Genomic DNA, 17,582 nt, shown 5'->3' on the forward strand with positions numbered 1-17,582 from the left:
GCGCTGGCAGCGAGGAACGCCTGCCCGGCCCTGGCTTTTGGCTTCTGTGAGTGTCCCTAAAGCCGTCTCAAAGGTCCCTTAGAGCACCGGTACCTAAGAGACAAAGAGCTACTGACAGAGCCTTCAAAGGGCCACAAAGGCGATGAGCGGTCTGGCACATCTCTAACGAGGAGAGACTGAGGGAGCTGGGCCTGTTGAGTCTAGAGAGGAAAAGACAGAAGGGATCTGAGCAATACATAAAAATATTGCAAAGGTAGGTATCAAGAGAATAGTGACAGACTATTTTCAGTGGTGCCCAGTGACAGGACAAAGAGCAAGGGCCATAAACTAAAACACAAGAAGTTTCGTTTCAACATGAGGACGAACTTCTGGAGGCTGAGGGTGGCAGAGACTGGAAGGGGCTGCCCGGGGAGGGTGTGGAGTCTCCCTCTCTGGAGACATTCCAAACCCACCTGGACATGTTCCTGTGTCACCTGCTCCTAGTGACCCTGCCTTGGCAGGGAGGTTGGAAATAGGATCTTCCAGCCCTAACAATTCTGTGATCTTTGTCTTAATAACACCTGGTTAGCGAGCCTCCTTTTTCAGCAGAAAGAGGAATATCGTAAACGTTGGAGTATAATCACTGCATGAGCATACTAGGACAGCTGCATAGTAACATCTAAGAATGTGCATCATTATTTATGGGAAACAAAGGCACAGAAAAATGAACTAATTTCCCATAGCTTTCTCAGCAGGCCAACAGCACAGCCAGGAATAGAACCCTATGTACGTATAATTCCCTGTCAAATGTTTTCTTCCGGTTTAAAACAGGACATAATTTCTGTGTACTCTGGTAAAAAGTAAAGTTCTCTGGCAATGGCAAATCCAGGAGAAAGACTCCATGACTCCAACACTTATTTAGATACCAAAGCATCTTCACTGGGCCATACCCTCAAGACAAAAGTAATTGGAAAATCATGTATTTTGTTACAGTGCATGCTGAATTGTTTCTCTTTGTTTCTGTCTTCACCTCTTTTTGTTTTTTTTCTTTTACACTTCTCCGAGAATATTGTCCATTAGAGGACTGGCATATATGGAAGAAAACATGGGCCAAAAGTTTCTTGAAAGTCTGTGTAATGCAACGACAGAGTGAAACACGGTTGGCTCCAATAAATGCTCATCAGTGTTGAATTCAGTGGCCCCTTTCAAGTGTTGTAGACCAGGAATCTTGCTTCAGTCAGAAACTGCAGCAAGTTAATCTGGCTTATTATGTTTTGACAGCTTTTGTTGCACAACAAGTGGTCTGTCACATCCTGGGAGTTTTCATTATGATACATCTCCTAGCTTTTATGAAAGGGCTTTTGAAGTCCACTTGATCAGGAGATGGCAGTGAACAAAAACATTGATTTCTGTTGTCCTGTGTACAAAGATTTAGATTGTTCCCCTAAGCCATTTTAGCTCCCAGAAGGATTGCTGCAGAGATCCCTGAGTATTGGGCTGGAAAAGCCATCCAAACTGGCTACTCCAGAATACCAGCTAGAGACTGTCACCTGTAGTCCCCATTCAAATGGGCATTCATTCCTACAGCCCAACTCCACCAAGGCCTGCCTCCACAGTGGTTACTGAGTGTGTAGTTTCATGTCAAGGGCACACCACTTTTTATTTGCATGGCTGTTCAGAGGGCTGCTGCCCTCCTCCTCTGCCACACTACTGTTTGTGTAGTTTCATGTCAAGGGCACACTACTTTTATTTGCATGGCTGTTCAGAGGGCTGCTGCCCTCCTCCTCTGCCACACTACTGTTCCCTCAGCTGACACCATGATCTCAGCTAAGAAGAGCTGATCAAAAGCACAAATGGTTCCTGGGTGAGCTGCTGTGAACCACGGGCACACAGCTGTACAGGTGAGGCATAAACAAGGACAGGAACCCGTGCCTGAGGGTGTGAGAAAAGGACAGTCTATAGTTCTCTGTTTTAGGGGTAGTGTGAAACCACATACTTGAGGTTAAGTTAGACCAAATAGCTGAGTCAATCTTAAAAAGAGGGCTTCTTTCTTCCCTTTCCCATCTCACTCCTCCCTTCCTTCCTTACACATGGCATTTTCCCTGCTGTTCATTCTGAGCTGATGCAATACACTAACTTGACAGAAAAACAGCCATTCAGTCTAGGCCTCTGCTGGACTGGTGAACTGGTTTGTCTTACAGTGGGGTCTGGCAAGCCCCAGACAACAAGAGGCAATAGAAGTGGGAGTGAAATTGTACTGATGGTGTCCATGAGTAATTAACTCAGCTTTGGATGCCCCTCAGCCCTTTGGAGAAGCTGCAGGAAGCACTGAGGTCCTGCTCCCCTTCCCTGCCCTGTAGTCCTGATCCACTCTTGTTATTGGTATCTATCTACTGGGGTAGAGGGGGTTGTTGTTGGGGGTGTTTTTTTGCTAAGTTACCCTTCTGACCAGCTCCCTGAGGCATCAGAGCTGGCACAAGAGAAGCAGCAGGAAGCAGAGTGGGATGGTGCAGGTGCAGGACCATCCCTTCCCACAGCAGTGAGCTGTTCTGTTGGCTGAGCCAATCTCATCCCACTGCACCACTGCAAATGCCGGGATGGAGAGAGTGCTCTCCCCCAAATCTGTGATTATCACACCACTGCCAGCATTACAGTGGCCCTAAGAACAAAGTTAGGCAGTCCCACTGCACCACTGCAAACGCCGGGATGGAGAGAGAGCACAGTGCTCTCCCCCAAATCTGTGATTATCACACCACTGCCAGCATTACAGTGGCCCTAAGAACAAAGTTAGGCAACCACCTTATTCACCAACAAAGTGTTCTATAATGCTCCTATAGGCAAGGAAGGTGAAGAAGTAATTGCAATTAGGCAATTAATACACCCAGAACAATTCAATACAGCTGCTGACCATCTTCCTGTGACAGCTTCTGGTGTCATCAAATTATCATCTAATTACTCACTGAGTGGTGCATCCAGGCCAGCTGAGCCTGTGGCTGACTAATCTTATTTCCTCCTCCTAGCCCTCTTTGCGATCTTATAGAAGTTTTACTATAATTACAACTCTCTTTCAAACCCAGATTCTTTATTTTTGCATAAAAGCATTTCTATATTTTACCAAGTATTGTAGAAAATCTGTTCTACAGCAAAAACCAGATGTATGTATGTACACATACAGAATGAATATTCACAGTAATATCCAAATTTTATATTAAAAATGTTCAGTAAATCCCAGAGTAATTTCACAAGAGTTGTATGATGCCTGTGTACAAAAGGGAAAACTAAGGCATAGAAGTGCAGTGTTTTTCATTTAGCAGTAATTTTAAGTGTCATTGGACAATTTCAGAATTATCTGAACTGGCAGGACTGGGTGAAATTGTACTGAGAGAAGAAAAAAGTCCCACCAGTTTTACCAACTTAGAACATCAAAATAGGATGCTATGAGTAGGAGCCTTCATTGTAGCAAATAATTTTTGATTTGTTTTTTTCATTAAGTAGCTGCTTGAATAAAGACAATATTGTTTTCTTGAACTATGGTAATCAACAGGAACACAAATTATTTAGGCTGCATGTGACTGCTGAGGCACTGTAGTTTTGTCATCTGTTATTTACAGTTTCAGCTTCCTCCTTATCAGTAACAGGATGGACCAGTGATGAGATGGTGTGAGATATGCTAAAGAATAAAGAGGGCCTACTGACATAAGCCTTGATGTTTACTCTGGGTGTAAGACTGACTTAAGACAGAAATCTGTCTGTCGACAACAGAACTTGAGAAAACTTTAGAATTAAGATCATAATTAAACTACAGTGTCTCATTAGAAATTTGATTTCTACATTTATAGGATAATCTCACAGAAATTAAGATACAGCATTTCAGGAGCAGAGATCTGTCCATCCCCATTGTTAAGACACAACCTTTGCAATGAAACACATTCATCCATTCACAAATTCAGGTCAACTTCTAGGTATGATTGTGTCATACCTTGCCAGTTTAAAAGGAAATAAAGGAAGCCAAATGCTTATTCCTAGGAATATTTTGAAACATTGGTTTCTATTAAAACAATAAATGTGTATTATATTCAGTTTGCCAATGATCTAACCTGAATGATTTTCCTAAGAAACAATTTCCTAAATATGCCACTGCAGCAAAAGAGCTAGAACAGCCAGGTCCTAATTTTCCATTTCTCAGAAGGGCTCTCTGTGTGTGTGTGTGCAACTGCTCACACAAAACCCATGCCAGTGCAGATGATATCACTGATTTATAAATTTGTTCTTCTAAAACAGAGCCAACCAACATAGTCCTGCCCTCATCACTACATAGCGTTTGCAGCCTGACTACAGCTCAGCCATCTGATCAGCTGGAGCATTTCCTGGAGAAGTTTGTAATTGACTGTTGGAGTAAGAGCAGGTTGGTGGTTTATCTTCATTAAGAGAGCAACCTAGAAACAAAACTTTCCAGGTTTCCAGAGACATGAAGTCCCAGAGGTCTGGAACTCAGCAGTAGTGCCTCCATAGTATCTCCAGAGGTAAAGGAAAGAGCAGCCTTCCTGCTGAGTGAATACAGACGGAGCGACTCCCCTCTTTGCTGACTACAAGCTGCTGAGGCAGGCAAGGGCCTTGGCAGTTATTAATAACCCCATCTCCAGACATGCTGGAGAAGTGTGTAGTCACGCTTCTGAGCTGTCCTTAAGCAATTCCCATCTCCCTTTGGAAAGCTGTAATCTGTCAGAACATGCTGCTAAGAATACACTTGCAGAACATTATGCGTCAGGGAGGGGGTAGACCTCATCTACTATCTCCTAAAAATCTTTTTATAGAAACCACCTAAAAATAGCCTGGAAGCCTAACAGGGTATGTGGTTCAGCTTTTAAAAAATAAAAAGAAAAGTTCTGTGGTACCTTCAATTGCAGCTTCTCAGAACTAGGATTTAAGTTACAAGATTTGTCATTACAGGGATGTTCTAAAAGCACACATTGCCAGAATAAAATCCTTACAGAAAAAAGTATGTCATTGAAAACAAGCAGTACAGACTGTAGCTTCAAATTAAAGCTTTTGTTGATCTTTACAATCTCATTAATGAATTAGCTTCATAGCCATAAACAACTCAATGCCACCGGCCTATAATATCCCAGCATTAGGAGACTTTTGGTCACATTCATCAGGAACATTAGAAACTGCACTTTTTCAAACTTGTGTCTGAGGAGAGCACACATACCTGCAAGTACGTGTCTGTATGCAGTCCTCAGGAGGTACAAATGGCACTGAAGAGTAAAAATTGTCTTTATTAAAGCAAATAAATTTATGTAGGAAACAGTAATGTAGGGGTACCACAGAAGTCTTATATTGTAATCATGACTAGTATACTCAAGCATATCAAGTTTTAGTATTTTGTATTGGGAGGCAATCTCTAAGGGGCTAGGGAGGTTTTTAATTTTTTTTTTAGAAGTTGCAGCTCCATATAGAGAAGATTTTTAGAAAGTGTCTTGCACTGGAAAAAGAAACAGGTGAAATTTACAGTGGTCTTCTGTTGTGAAAGGAGTTAATTTCAAGTATTCCAATGCACAGCAAAGAATTTTTGTCTTCTGCATGGGTGAAAAATGTCCTTTTGAGAAAGCAGCTAAGAATGAGAGTTGTCAACTATAGTCATCATAATCCCTGAGTTTAGGCAATCTTTTAAAGAAGCTATGACAATTAAGTTATAAGCATCTTTGAGAAAATTCAGAGAAGCCTTAATTTTACTTAGTATTTCCTAGGAAGGAAATGAAGACCTAATGTACTTGTCAGAGGTTCACACACAAACACTCACAAGTAGCACACATTGCATTTGCATACAGGTGTGTCACACTGCAGCTGACCAGGAGAAAGTCAAGAATCCTGAGCAGTTTCCACATTGTCACAAATTGCTCCTGAAAACACTGACTTTTAAATAACGCTGTTTACCCCCACTATGCCTATGGACATATTCCTGAAGCTCACTCTTTAAATGAAAATTCATTCCTTTCTTTTAATTTCCAGAGTGCACTTGTTTCAGACAGTTTATTGCCATTTTATTTTTTCAGCACTCAGTCCTTGAGTTTAAAATCCTCAGAGTGTTTTATCTGTCCATCAGTAGAACCACTGTCTTGCTTGTATTGGACGATTTCTTCATTGTATAGGATGCTGCCCTCATCCTATACAGTACAAGGACTTCCTTGTGGGAATCATAAGCTAGTACACAGCAGAAAATACATAGAACTGTGTTGCTTCTGTTTGGTGCATGAGCCCAGATCAGATGCCTCTGTATCTGCACACAGAAACTTGCTGGAATTACAAAGTGAGTTGTCTCCACAAATCTGGAGGAGCTTTGTAGTGGAGCTGTGATTTCTCACCTTGGTTGCATCTCTCTAAGTAGTATGTAACACATTTGGGCCCATCTCTGCCCCCTTTTTCTATGGTGTAATGAATCTAATATTGCAGGGAGCCCCAAAATGGAGGTCTTCCATCTTCCTTCATATAGAAGAATACTCAAGAAGAAACCTTTGTCAGCACTACTGGGAGTGATCAACTCCTGACTACTGATTTCTGGCTATACTTCTGCTATACTGCTAGAAATTATCAGTGTAACTACAACTCTGCAACTACAGACTAAAGTTAAACATTGCTGAAACTGTGAGGCTTTCACTGATGACAACACGAAATTGCAGTGCCACACTCAATGACCAGAAAAGATGCAAACATTGGAAGCCTTCTGGAAGAGGTTGCAGCCTTTGAGGAGACACTAACCAAGAGTGTCCAAAAGGATAATGCTGTGAATGCAGGAATGGAGACACAGTCTGCTGATGTGACTTAGAGGCTTTGTGGATGTGTAAATGCCTAAAGTGTTGGAGCCATTCCAGATACTAGAGCAGCAGGTCAGACAATTGATTTTTGTCTTTTCTTCTTGTCTTTTATCAATGTTGTGTAAACATAACCTTGTCTTTCAAACACTTTGTGACTCAGTCTATGAAAGAAGTACAGCAGATAGCCCCAGAGCAGCAGTGTGCCTGAGACATTCAGGTGAGTTTTCTGTATGCCTTGAATATTGGAAACGTGCAATTTCATCAACATAAAATCCACAGGCCTTCCCTGTGGAAGATTGTTACAGGTACTGTGAAGATCTGGCTGGCTGAACAGAGGAAGCTGCTGCAGCCACTGTGTAATTTAAGCTGGAAAGCAAGCAGACTATGCTTGCAAGTTTCTGAAATAACCAATAATGTTAGAGATGTCCCTTCGAATTATGGGATTGGAGGGAGTTATTTTGCAGCTAATATAAGACTGTGGCACGCTGGCACATTCCCAGGACCAGCAGGTGCACTGCTGCCTGTAGCGAGGGCGTTGTGCCCCCTCCCTCAGCTGAACAGCTGCTGCCAATGCTGAGGCTGCCTCCGTGCTCCACTGTGGGTTTGAGCTCCCAAGACTCTCCCAGCACGGGGACCGCCAGAGTGAGCAGTCGGTGTTTGACCCAGGGTCCCATGAGGAGCAGCTGGGGGTGTTTGGCCTGGAGGAGCCTCGGAGCCTCTTCATTCTCCACAACCACCTGAAAAGAGGTTGTAATAAGGTGGGGGTTGTGACAGTGTTGTCCACAGTGGCTAACTAATTCATTTATTGCACACCAGGTAATGAATCTAGGTTCTTGTGGACAACAGCACAAGAGGAAGTGGCCTCAAGCCACGGAGGTTATGAGGAGTTCTTCCACAGGAACGAGTGTTAAACGTTGGAACAGGTTCCCCAGAGAGGTGGTGGAGCATCACTGGAGGTGTTCAAGAAATGACCGGACATGGCGCTTACTGCCATGGCCTAGGTCTCAAGGTGTAGATGGGTCAAAGATTGGACTGGATGATTTCAGAGGTCTTTCCAACCTAACCGATTCCGTGAATATGTGTTTGTGTGTCCGCTTGCTTCCCGAACCGGCCAGGCACCGCTGCCCTTCCTGCAGCCATATTACGAAGGGGCTGAGGGATTGTCTCCGGTGCCGGAGCAGCGCTGAGGGAGGCGGCGCGGTGCCCGCACTACGAGTCCCGGCGTGCCGCGGGCCGAGCCGCCGCCGGAGCCGGAAGGGGCGCGGGCGCCGCTTCCGCCGCGGGGCCGGGCGGGGCCGGCAGTGCCCGCGGGGAGCGCCGGGCCGGGGACGGGAACGGGGATCCTCTGCGTGCGCTCGGAGCGGCTGAGCCTGTGCGGCACGCTCGGCACTTTTATAACGGGTACGCTTGCGTGCTCTGACGGCGTAGTGGCTTTGTTCGTAGTGCCGAATATCTTCGTTAGCTCTAAGCCTGGGGTTCCGTGTTCCCGCGTGTCGCTGGCGCACGCCTTGGAGGTTCCTGGGCGCTGTCCCAGGAATGGGGCTGTTCCCGTTCCAACTGGAGCGGTCTCGCAGTGGGGCCGGGAACGGGCTGACCCCTGTCCTCGGAGCGGGATCCGCCGCGTTCCTCGCGCCCTTTGTGGTAATGAGCTCCTGAGGGCAGGTTATGAGCAGCTCTGTAGGTGTTGGTGCTCCCCTGACTTCAGCAGCACTGGCATACATAAAAAGAATGCCCAATAATTACATGTCGAAATTGGAAAAATATGAAGTACTTTCAAAAGGTTCTTGTTTCTTTCTTTCTTTTTTTTTAATATGTATGTCTTTAAAATGTTTCCAATTACATTTTTTTACGTTTCATTATAAGTTTCTATTTAAAGCAATTTTTTTTTCAATAGACAGTGAAAACATAAGGTGTCCTGCTTCTGTGAAATTTTGGGTAACATTTAAGGTATTCTAAATGGTGTTTCTGAGTTTTCAGGTGTATTGCTGAGATGGATGAAACTGATTAACTGCATTTGGAGAGTTTTTTAACTCCAGCAAGTGTAGTCTATAAATATTCCTATTTTTGTACTGGTTGACGATATTTACTGTTGTTATATATTTATTGTTAACAAGAAAAGCATATTTCATGAGTAGTTTTATGGAAAGTGCAGAAGGATGCAAATTTTAGGTGGGTGAGTACCAGTAGAAAAGCCTGTGAGAAGTCACAGGCCTGGAAGCTTTTTTTTTAAAGCTGAACCTTCAAAGACTCTCAGTAAATAAAGTCTTGTGCTATTTTTGACTGTTAAGGAGACAGGTACCATTATCCTAAGTGATAAGGACTTCTGAACAATTGACAATGAAGAATTATGTTGCACTTTATTTTTTTTTCCTTAAGATATTCAAGAAACTTAATTGTTAGTCTTTTGTATCCCGAATAGTTACGAAACTGGTTTCTTTCACAGGGTGTTCTGCAGAGAAAAAGTTCTTTGAGTTCCATCTTGTGCAGGACTGGTTTCCTCTCTGCTGTCACCATGGCAATGTCACTTAGAGCTGCATGGCCCAGCCTCCTTTGGATGCGTTCAGCTGCAACCTGTAAGCAGGTCCCACTGCAGAGTAAGTAGTGATGCAATTGTGGAAGTCCTATATTAAAATTTGTTCCTTGAGAACCTCTTTCCTGTACTGTTTAAAGTAATGGAAACATGGAAGTGATTTTTCTGTTTGAACAGAGAATCAAGTCTCTTAGTCTGTGCTGTGTTCTAATAGTAATCTAAAGGATATCTTTATTTGTTTTTTTCTTTTTTTGTGCTTTTAAAACTTTCATGGTCCAAGTAGGATGCTCCCCAAATTTATTGATTAGCTTGTAAATACTACCCTCTTACACTGATTATCATTGAAGATTTAAATTGATTTTTTCAGATTTAGAAAAGTGGTGAGAAAAGGCTACAGTAAAATCTCATTACTTAACATAAGCAGAGAAGAAGTAGAAACAGGCAGTACTATTTATTAGATTTTTGTCCATGTTTTAGATGTCAATAGAAAGACATAGAGAATATAGTAAAGGTGGTAGAAAAGATAGTAATGGAGAAAATAGAATAGAGATGTTACATTTTAGAGGGAAGTGGGCAAGGTAGGAAAGAAATTTTAGGAAGACATACAAACAAGCTGCAGTTTACTAGAACTCAACTCCTTAATAACTAAGAATAGTTCAATTAGAAGAACTGAAGAGTGGAAGTGCTAACAGTAATTCTGAATTTGAGAGTTTGCATCTAAAATATTTCTGAGAGGACAATAGCTACACAAAATTTTCTTCTTGGCTTTTTCAGCCTTTGCAGTCTTGACAATGAATCCTCTCTCCCTGTTGTAGGAGTAGCCATGAAGAATCCTACTTGTATTAAAAGATTGTCTAAATAAAATAATGTCAGATAAAGTTGAAACCTTTTTATAACTTAACAGAAAGCTCAGAATATGTGAAGACTTGTTTCTTGTGATCATAATTGTGTTCTAAAAGCGTAGTTGTTGAAAAAGCTTTACAGGACACAGAAACTTCCATGTGCATTTGTCTCAGGTTGTGGCAATAAAGGAAGGGGGTTCTCAGTGGCAGTCACCTCCAGGCACATCCCTGCCCTGGGCCTGCATGCCTGCGTTGTTGTGGAAAGCAGTGCCTACAGGATGATGCCTGTGTGAGGGGCTAGTGAACACCTTGTGTTAGTTGTGTTTGGACTCTGTGACCTTTAAAGTCTTTTCCAACCTAAACTGTTCTATGATTCTATTAAAAAATGGGAATCAAACCATGGGGAAGGGACTTTGAGTGGTCTGTGATCCAAGCTCCTGCTCAAAGCAGGGTCAGCTCTGCAGTCATACCGGGTTGCTCAGGGCTGGCTGGGTCTTTGAAATCTCCAAGGACAGATCTCACAAACCTGCCTGAGTCTGAATCTCCCTGGCTGGCTGTCCTCATGAGGAAAACATTTCTCTACATATCCAGTCAGAGCCCCTCCTTTTGATTTTTATAATAAATATTGCTATGAATGAAATTACACCCTTCCCTCTAAGTCCTAAGGTTCTTTACTTATATAAAGGATATTTCCTAATGGTGAATTCGGTAGGTGTGTTGTTCATATAGTGATTTCACTCAGGAAAACAATACATCTAGGAAGGTAAGTATAGGTCATAGCTGCCTGGATACTGTGTTTTTTTATTACACTGCTAGAAAGCTGTGTACTAAAAATGAACTTCTTTTTAGAGAGTATTTGCATTATGTTAATCTAAAACTGAATATGATTATAATCCCTGATTAAGACACAATGAAAATTGAAAATGTAAACATTGTTAATTGGGCACAGCTCTTCTTGTTTCCACATTAGAGTTCTTTACTTGGGTTTTATTGCAGATGGAGCTGTGTATCATGCTTGCCATAAATCTACTTACTCAGTTCTCCCTGAAGACTACAACTGGTATGTAAACATGCTTTGATGTGTGGCCTTTTCATGTAATGTTCCAGGGCTACTTTCTCTCTCTGACCTGAAGTCATCATATAATAGTATCAAACACATCTATTACCAGTATTGGATATATGTAATAATATCAGCTAAAGTACTGTCTCTGATAGTAATGATTGTGAAGTTAATGTTTCCATGTAATGAAAAGTCATGCAGGACTCATGCTAAACATGTTGATGACTCCCAGTACCTCTGCAGTTTTGTTTGTGGAAGAACAAAATTAAAGTAGTAATTTCCATTGTTAAGACAAAAGGTGCAGGTGTTTTTGTGCTACTGCACGGGAAACCTGTGTAGAAATGGGAAAAGAGGATACAAATATAGTGAGAAACACTGAATTCATGGCACCACAGTTTTAGGAAGCTAAATGTGTCATGGGAAGGGGAAGGAAGGTGAGAAAAGTTACATTCTCACAATGAAACTCTCAGTAGGACTTCTTGTCCAGCATTTTTTACGTAACAGAAAAGTTAGAACCCCAAACAGAGCTTTGTTTCCTGTTATTTCATTGCAGATGCCATACATCTTATCAAGCCATGCTGTCCTAGAGATCATTATCCCCATCTGTTTAGATTTTTATATGCAACTATTTTGTGTGTTTAGGATTTTTTTTCCAACTCATATTTCCAGCTATTTTAATAATTTATTTTAGCCCCTTTTTTCTTCTCCATCGAAAAAGGAAGATGACTGAGGAAACAAAAACTGAGGTTTGGATCAAATATTTATGACCCTTATTTTATAGAAGATTATTAAGGATTCATAAATGCAGGGTCAAATCCAGTTTTCTTTGGGACATGGGCTGCTCAGCTGTTCAGTACTTGTGAAAGTTATGAGTTTTTTTTTTTTTATTTTGATAGCAAAGTGGAACTTGCAGTGACATCTGATTCGAAGACAATTGTCTGCTACCACCCTTCGCTTGAGATTCCATACGAGCATACAAAAGTATGTCCAAGTATGCACATTTATATTTCTTACTCTTGTAAAGGCATTTAGTAATTCATAGGTTTGAGTCTTTAAAGCATCTTTTTTTAATTTGAAATACTTTTTAGTATGTGATCAGCACATCTGTGAAGTAAATGACTGATGAATATAGCTGCTGCCACAAGGAGAAATTTACTCTTAGTTGAATTGAGGGAAGGTTACAGAGTGAGAAAGGTATCACAGCATACAGAAGCTTTAGTAGAATTAAAGAAGGTACTAAAACACTTGTGCACTACAGAGAAAATAGTGTCTGTCTACATGGGTACTACTCAGAGAGGATGATTGGAATGCAGGTTATGGTTCACATGTCCTACTGCACAAGAGAATACAAAGAAATACTGCTGCTACTGTTTTCAACTTGAACTTTAAGTTCCATTCAGCACTGAGTTCATAAAAGCCACAAAGAACTTTAAATATCAATTTTTATCTATCAGTAGTACTTTCAATGTGTTTACATTGATGAAAATAAATCTAGTGTTGTGGTTTAACACCTAGATAAATTTTTATAGTGTACACTTGTTTGAATTTCCAGTTCTCACGTGCTAGTAAAATACCCAGCTGGCAGCTGTGTTGCTAAAGTACCCAGTGTGAAAATTCTCCATTGAAACCTAAGCCATTTTAGCACTTTTTGCCTGCAAATTACATAGCAGTATTTTTAAATCTGTCAGTTGCACATACCTCAAGAAAAACAGGTGTAAAAGGCTAAAATAAGGGAAAATACATATAATAGTAGTAGTAGTAGTAGTAGTTATGTTCCCAATTGAAAACAAACAACTTGGTTTTACCTGTTGCATAAAAAATTAGAAGTGACATTCTTCTCAAAGGTACATGTCCTGTAAAAGATTTTTAGCAATAATGGTTGTGGTTGTGTTCGAGGGTCTCCAGGATGAGAATCTTGACTCCATGTTTCAGAAGGCTGATTTATTATATTATAAATAATATTATTTATTAAAGTATATTAAAATGCTATACTAAAACTATACTAAAAAGAATAGAGAGAAAGGATCCATCAGAAAGCTAGAAAGGAATAGAATGGAATGAATAATAAAAACCCGTGACTCAGAGAGTCGGACACATTTGGACCATGGTTGGTCATTAAGTAGAAACAGTTCACATGGACCAATCAATGATGCACCTGTTGATAAACAACCTCTAGACCATATGCCACAGCCATCAGTTAATTGTTTACATTTCTTTTCTGAGGCTTCTCAGCTAGAATAGGACAAAAATCCTAGCAAATGATTTTCATAAAATATCACAGTGACAGATGATGGTTGCTGTGAATAAAATTCTGACTGGGAATGGTTTGGATACTTTTGTGTTAGTGGAACTGAAGCTGATGATTCAGCTAGTGAATTGTAAGATTGAGATCTGCAACAAGGACTACAGGAATGCTGGTTTTAGGGGTAGGGTCATCAGCTGTAGAACCTAGGGTAAATAGGTGTGGCTGGACATATCTGCTCCACGGTGGTGTGGTTTCATTTGGGGGGGGAAGGTGGGGACAATAAACAGCCAGTGCAATTGCAGGAGTTTTTCTGTATTTTTTTTGTTCCGGCTGTTAGATAGCATTACAGATTACTTCTATGTAGCTTGGCTTTTTTACTTTCTCAATTAAATTAAACAAGGAGAAACAGGACATACAAATACATTATTGTTTTGCTAGCCCATACCACGGCCAGATCCAGTGAATAATAAAGAAGAAAACCTTGATCAAGTCTTAAAATCCAGATTGGATGAAAAAGAGCTAAGGAACAGTAGAGGTCCTACAATTGAAGAGCTCAGCAAAATGTTTTACACAACAAAACATCGTTGGTATCCTGTGGGACAGTAAGTGTTTTCAATTTGTCTGTTCTCTTGGAAGTAAAGGGAAATACAGGAATAATGTAATGACCAGGTTCAACCTAGGATGAGTCACGTCAGACAAGATGCCTCTAGCATTTGGGCTGCTACATAAAATTTTCAATGCAGTGTTGGATAAATGGAAGACTGTATTTAATGAGGGTTTTTTTAAACACTGCTCCTTTGATAGACTTTGCCACTTTTTTTCTGTAAAATATGTGACAGTGTAGAAATTTCTCATACATCCAGTTAGCTACTGCTTTGAGTAATTTACTAAGTTCCATACCAGAATCTAATATGTAAAATACCCTCAATGGACATAACCAATTATAGCTTGGAAACATGCATTGCCTATTCCTTAGCAACCTCAATGGGATGATTCTCAGAACTTAACAGTAGAGGTTTTTAATTTGGAAAGGTGAAAAGTGCTCTTTGGTGTGCCCTGTATTCAGAAATGGAGGAGAGGTGCACATATACATGATTGAGCTTAAAGAAGAACTCTGGGCATTCAGGTATACTAATGTAAACAAGCAGCATTCTGGTGTGTGTTACACCCTTCCACTCCATGTTACATCATCTTTTGATAGCTGCTAATTTTATAGCTATGGAAACATTATACAGGCAAATTTTGTTGTTGTTGTTGTCCATAGAAAACTTTTTAATTAATGTGCTTTGGGAGTAGATATAAGGAATGGAAAGATAGGACTTTTATGACCAAAGGGTAGCTGTCACTTTGATGAAGATCAGACAGGATCTGCCTTGTTTAGCATGCATAATTATGAGGAAAGTATGGTTCATTATTTGTTCAGAATAATTTGGTTTTTAGTTTTTCTGCAAAATATTACACTATTTAACATACAGTCTGGCACAGCTCCTTTGAACATCTTTGTTCTGTAGCAATCATTTTAGCCAAAGGCAAGGCTGACCATGTAATAAAATTAACTTCACACAAAGGATTAAGAATAAACAGCAGCCTTTGTGCCTATTCAGCTCTAGAACTGATTGGATTATTGCGTGCTTGTAGCAGATGTAGCAATAGAAATGAGTAGCATTATGTAACTCCACAAACAACAGAGATGACATCTAATGAGTGGTGATGGATTGTGCTCATGTATCTTGTATTTCACTTCCTTGTGTAACCTCAGATGGGGGCAGAAATACCACAAAAATAAAGGCTGTCCACAGCTTGCACTCACTGCAACGTTTTTTTTTTCTTTTAGGTATCATAGAAGACGCAAGAATCCTAATCCTCCTAAAGACCGATAACAAAGAGAACTTCTTGTTCATCAGGACTTTGCTGTTAATTTTGATTGGAAATAAAAGTTACAGAAGGTGACATGTTTGGCTGTAATAGAACATGATTTGACTTTTATTTTCTACTAAAAGCAGCTAAACAACACTGACAAAACGTGGTCAATGAAGGCAGGTGTGCATTCCTGGTCAGCAAATGGACTAGTCTTAGATCAGGATGTAACAGGGATGGAGTGCTCTGATTAAATTCAAGAGGTCAGAGGCTTATCATTGGTCAAGTGAATCCATACAAGTCTTGTGTCAAAATGGGAAGTCTAGAAATGGATGTGTTAGGGTTGGGTGATTTTGAGTGGGATGTTTTGGTTTTTTTTTTCTTTTAAGAATCTAGTAAGGTGAGCTTGAATATTGAAGTATTAATGAAATATTTATAAAAAATATTACATGAGGTATTTGTGAAAACAAATAGTTTTTCTTCTTCTGTTACACTTGTCAGATACCTGGTTCCATGTTTAATTCTGCATCAGCCAAGTGATTGTGTTTAAGCTTGTTGTTGTGGCCACCTTGGTTAATTTTTAGCATCCAAGACACAGTAACTTGCTCTTCTAAATCGTCCCCCATTCTCAGATGTCTGATAACTTCTGTGTGCAATCATGGTTCTTGGGGGTCTTTTTGCTTGTTTAATCAGACCCCAACTACCACTCGGTGAGGATACTGTGTGCATACATAAGCTGGAATAGCTGTATCACAGTAGGAGTTTGGTCTGATTCTACTTCATTGCTTTAGCATTTTGTAGTGCTTAAATGTTCTTCCTCTTGTAGTATTCTATGTTATGTAGCACTTTTTTCCTTCAGGAAAAGGGAAAAAAACCTTTGTTCCAGTCTACAGTTTTAGGCATCAGCCCTCTAATAGAAAGGGCTAGCTTGGAACATTATGCTGCTGCAGAGATGCCAGTGACTTCATAAAGCCTTCTTAGTAGATCCTTCTAAATAATCAGAAAATAATTATCTCATGTACATGATATATTTTTTATTGCATTTCTCTTCCAAAGCAATTTGGATAACCAAGGAAGGGGTTTGTTTCTTCTGTTGGTCTAGTGTCATTTTGCCAGCGTGCATTTTCTACAGATGTTGCTAGACAGCGAGTACCACTCATCGTCTCAGTTGATGTGTTGAGAAACTGTTAATTTCTAAAGATACTTCTGAATAACCATTTTTCCCTTGAACTTCCTGGTTGATGTGTTGAGAAACTGTTAGTTTCTAAAGATACTTCTGAATAACCATTTTTCCCTTGAACTTCCTTTATGTGTGAGAAAAGCAATGTTGGATGTGTGTAAAAAGGCTGCTTTTAATACTTGTGGAAATTTATACAGAAAACTAGTGCCAGTGCATTTTTAATTCCAAAATGCTGGGTAGCTGATAATGGTTTATCATGGCAGAACATGAAATCGTTTTGCTCCTTTGCTCTGTGGTGCTTAAAAGATATCAGAGTCTGTGCTCAAGCCAACATGAGCCAAGTGATTTTGCCTCTTTATTAATGGTGTGTTGCTCACTTAATTCTGCTGTTGTGGAGTAATGTCTGTGGGGTCTCTGTGAAGGATGGCTGCTTAACTCTGTAAGTACAATTGCATTGACTTAGTAGTGGCTTTTTCTGCCTGGAATATAACTTTTTAAATATATTGTAGCAATTTGTAATACAACAAATTTTGGTATTTTCATCAATTTGTGGTGCCTGGTATATATATTCACCAGAGGACTCTGGTGTATAAGTGAGCTTACATCTCATGCAGTGTTTTATGTTCCAGTGCAGAAAAATGAGTCACTTTTATTTTTGGAGAGCTGAGACCTAATTTGTCACCCTTTGACTTCAGTGTAAGAAGATATATCCTTGTACTAATTTAAACTTAAAATTATTTTCCCCCATTCTTTTTTCCATATTTTTGCTTACTGCTGCCTAATGCTGCTAAGAAATTTTGCTTTACAGAGCAAGCTTTACAGTCATAACCTTCTGTTATGACATTTGTTTGTTCTTGCCTGTCAAACCCTGTTTGTGACCAAACATCCACAATCACTGTAGAAATACTGGCTTTCACAATGTTTCCCAAACACTTTTGGATGCTTTTCAGGCATTTTGGGAGCTAAAAATCTATTATGTGCTTGGCTGCTATCTTTAAAGTACTTCCTCTTCTGACCAGTGGCTGGAAACTGTCTAAAACACGTGTACCCTGTGCCCTTTTGTTACTAATTCAT

The 17,582-nt window shown here is 40.4% G+C and overlaps 1 protein-coding gene and 1 long non-coding RNA gene across 4 annotated transcripts; both read left to right on the forward strand.

Annotated features, from left to right (window-relative positions):
• Positions 1 to 81: 81 nt before the first annotated feature.
• Positions 82 to 1,170, forward strand: LOC120499807. The gene is made up of 2 exons (XR_005626967.1): positions 82 to 253; positions 1,045 to 1,170. It is a non-coding gene; the product is annotated as an uncharacterized LOC120499807 (long non-coding RNA).
• Positions 1,171 to 7,384: 6,214 nt separating this feature from the next.
• Positions 7,385 to 15,436, forward strand: MRPL42 (mitochondrial ribosomal protein L42). Of its 3 annotated transcripts, none has more exons than XM_039703958.1 (6): positions 7,385 to 7,552; positions 9,238 to 9,388; positions 11,163 to 11,226; positions 12,123 to 12,207; positions 13,910 to 14,073; positions 15,306 to 15,436. In XM_039703958.1, the coding sequence occupies exons 2-6, from the start codon at positions 9,307 to 9,309 to the stop codon at positions 15,349 to 15,351; spliced, it is 441 nt and encodes a 146-aa protein (XP_039559892.1). In that variant the 5' UTR covers positions 7,385 to 7,552; positions 9,238 to 9,306; the 3' UTR covers positions 15,352 to 15,436. The 3 variants fall into 3 exon arrangements, with proteins under 3 accessions (XP_039559892.1, XP_039559891.1, XP_039559890.1); XM_039703957.1 differs by having other exon boundaries at positions 7,392 to 7,541; positions 9,236 to 9,388; XM_039703956.1 differs by lacking the exon at positions 7,385 to 7,552 and adding an exon at positions 8,068 to 8,195 and having other exon boundaries at positions 9,236 to 9,388.
• Positions 15,437 to 17,582: the final 2,146 nt, after the last annotated feature.

Source organism: Passer montanus, unplaced genomic scaffold (assembly GCF_014805655.1).
Source record: "Passer montanus isolate IOZ18808 unplaced genomic scaffold, ASM1480565v1 scaffold17, whole genome shotgun sequence".
NCBI lineage: Eukaryota > Metazoa > Chordata > Aves > Passeriformes > Passeridae > Passer > Passer montanus.

Coding starts and splice junctions, on each gene's coding strand:
- MRPL42 (XM_039703958.1), top strand. CDS start 9,307: ATGGCAATGTCACTTAGAGCTGCATGGCCCAGCCTCCTTTGGATGCGT. Junction 12,208..13,909: donor TTCCATACGAGCATACAAAA/GTATGTCCAAGT, acceptor TTGTTTTGCTAG/CCCATACCACGGCCAGATCC. Junction 14,074..15,305: donor CGTTGGTATCCTGTGGGACA/GTAAGTGTTTTC, acceptor TTTTTCTTTTAG/GTATCATAGAAGACGCAAGA.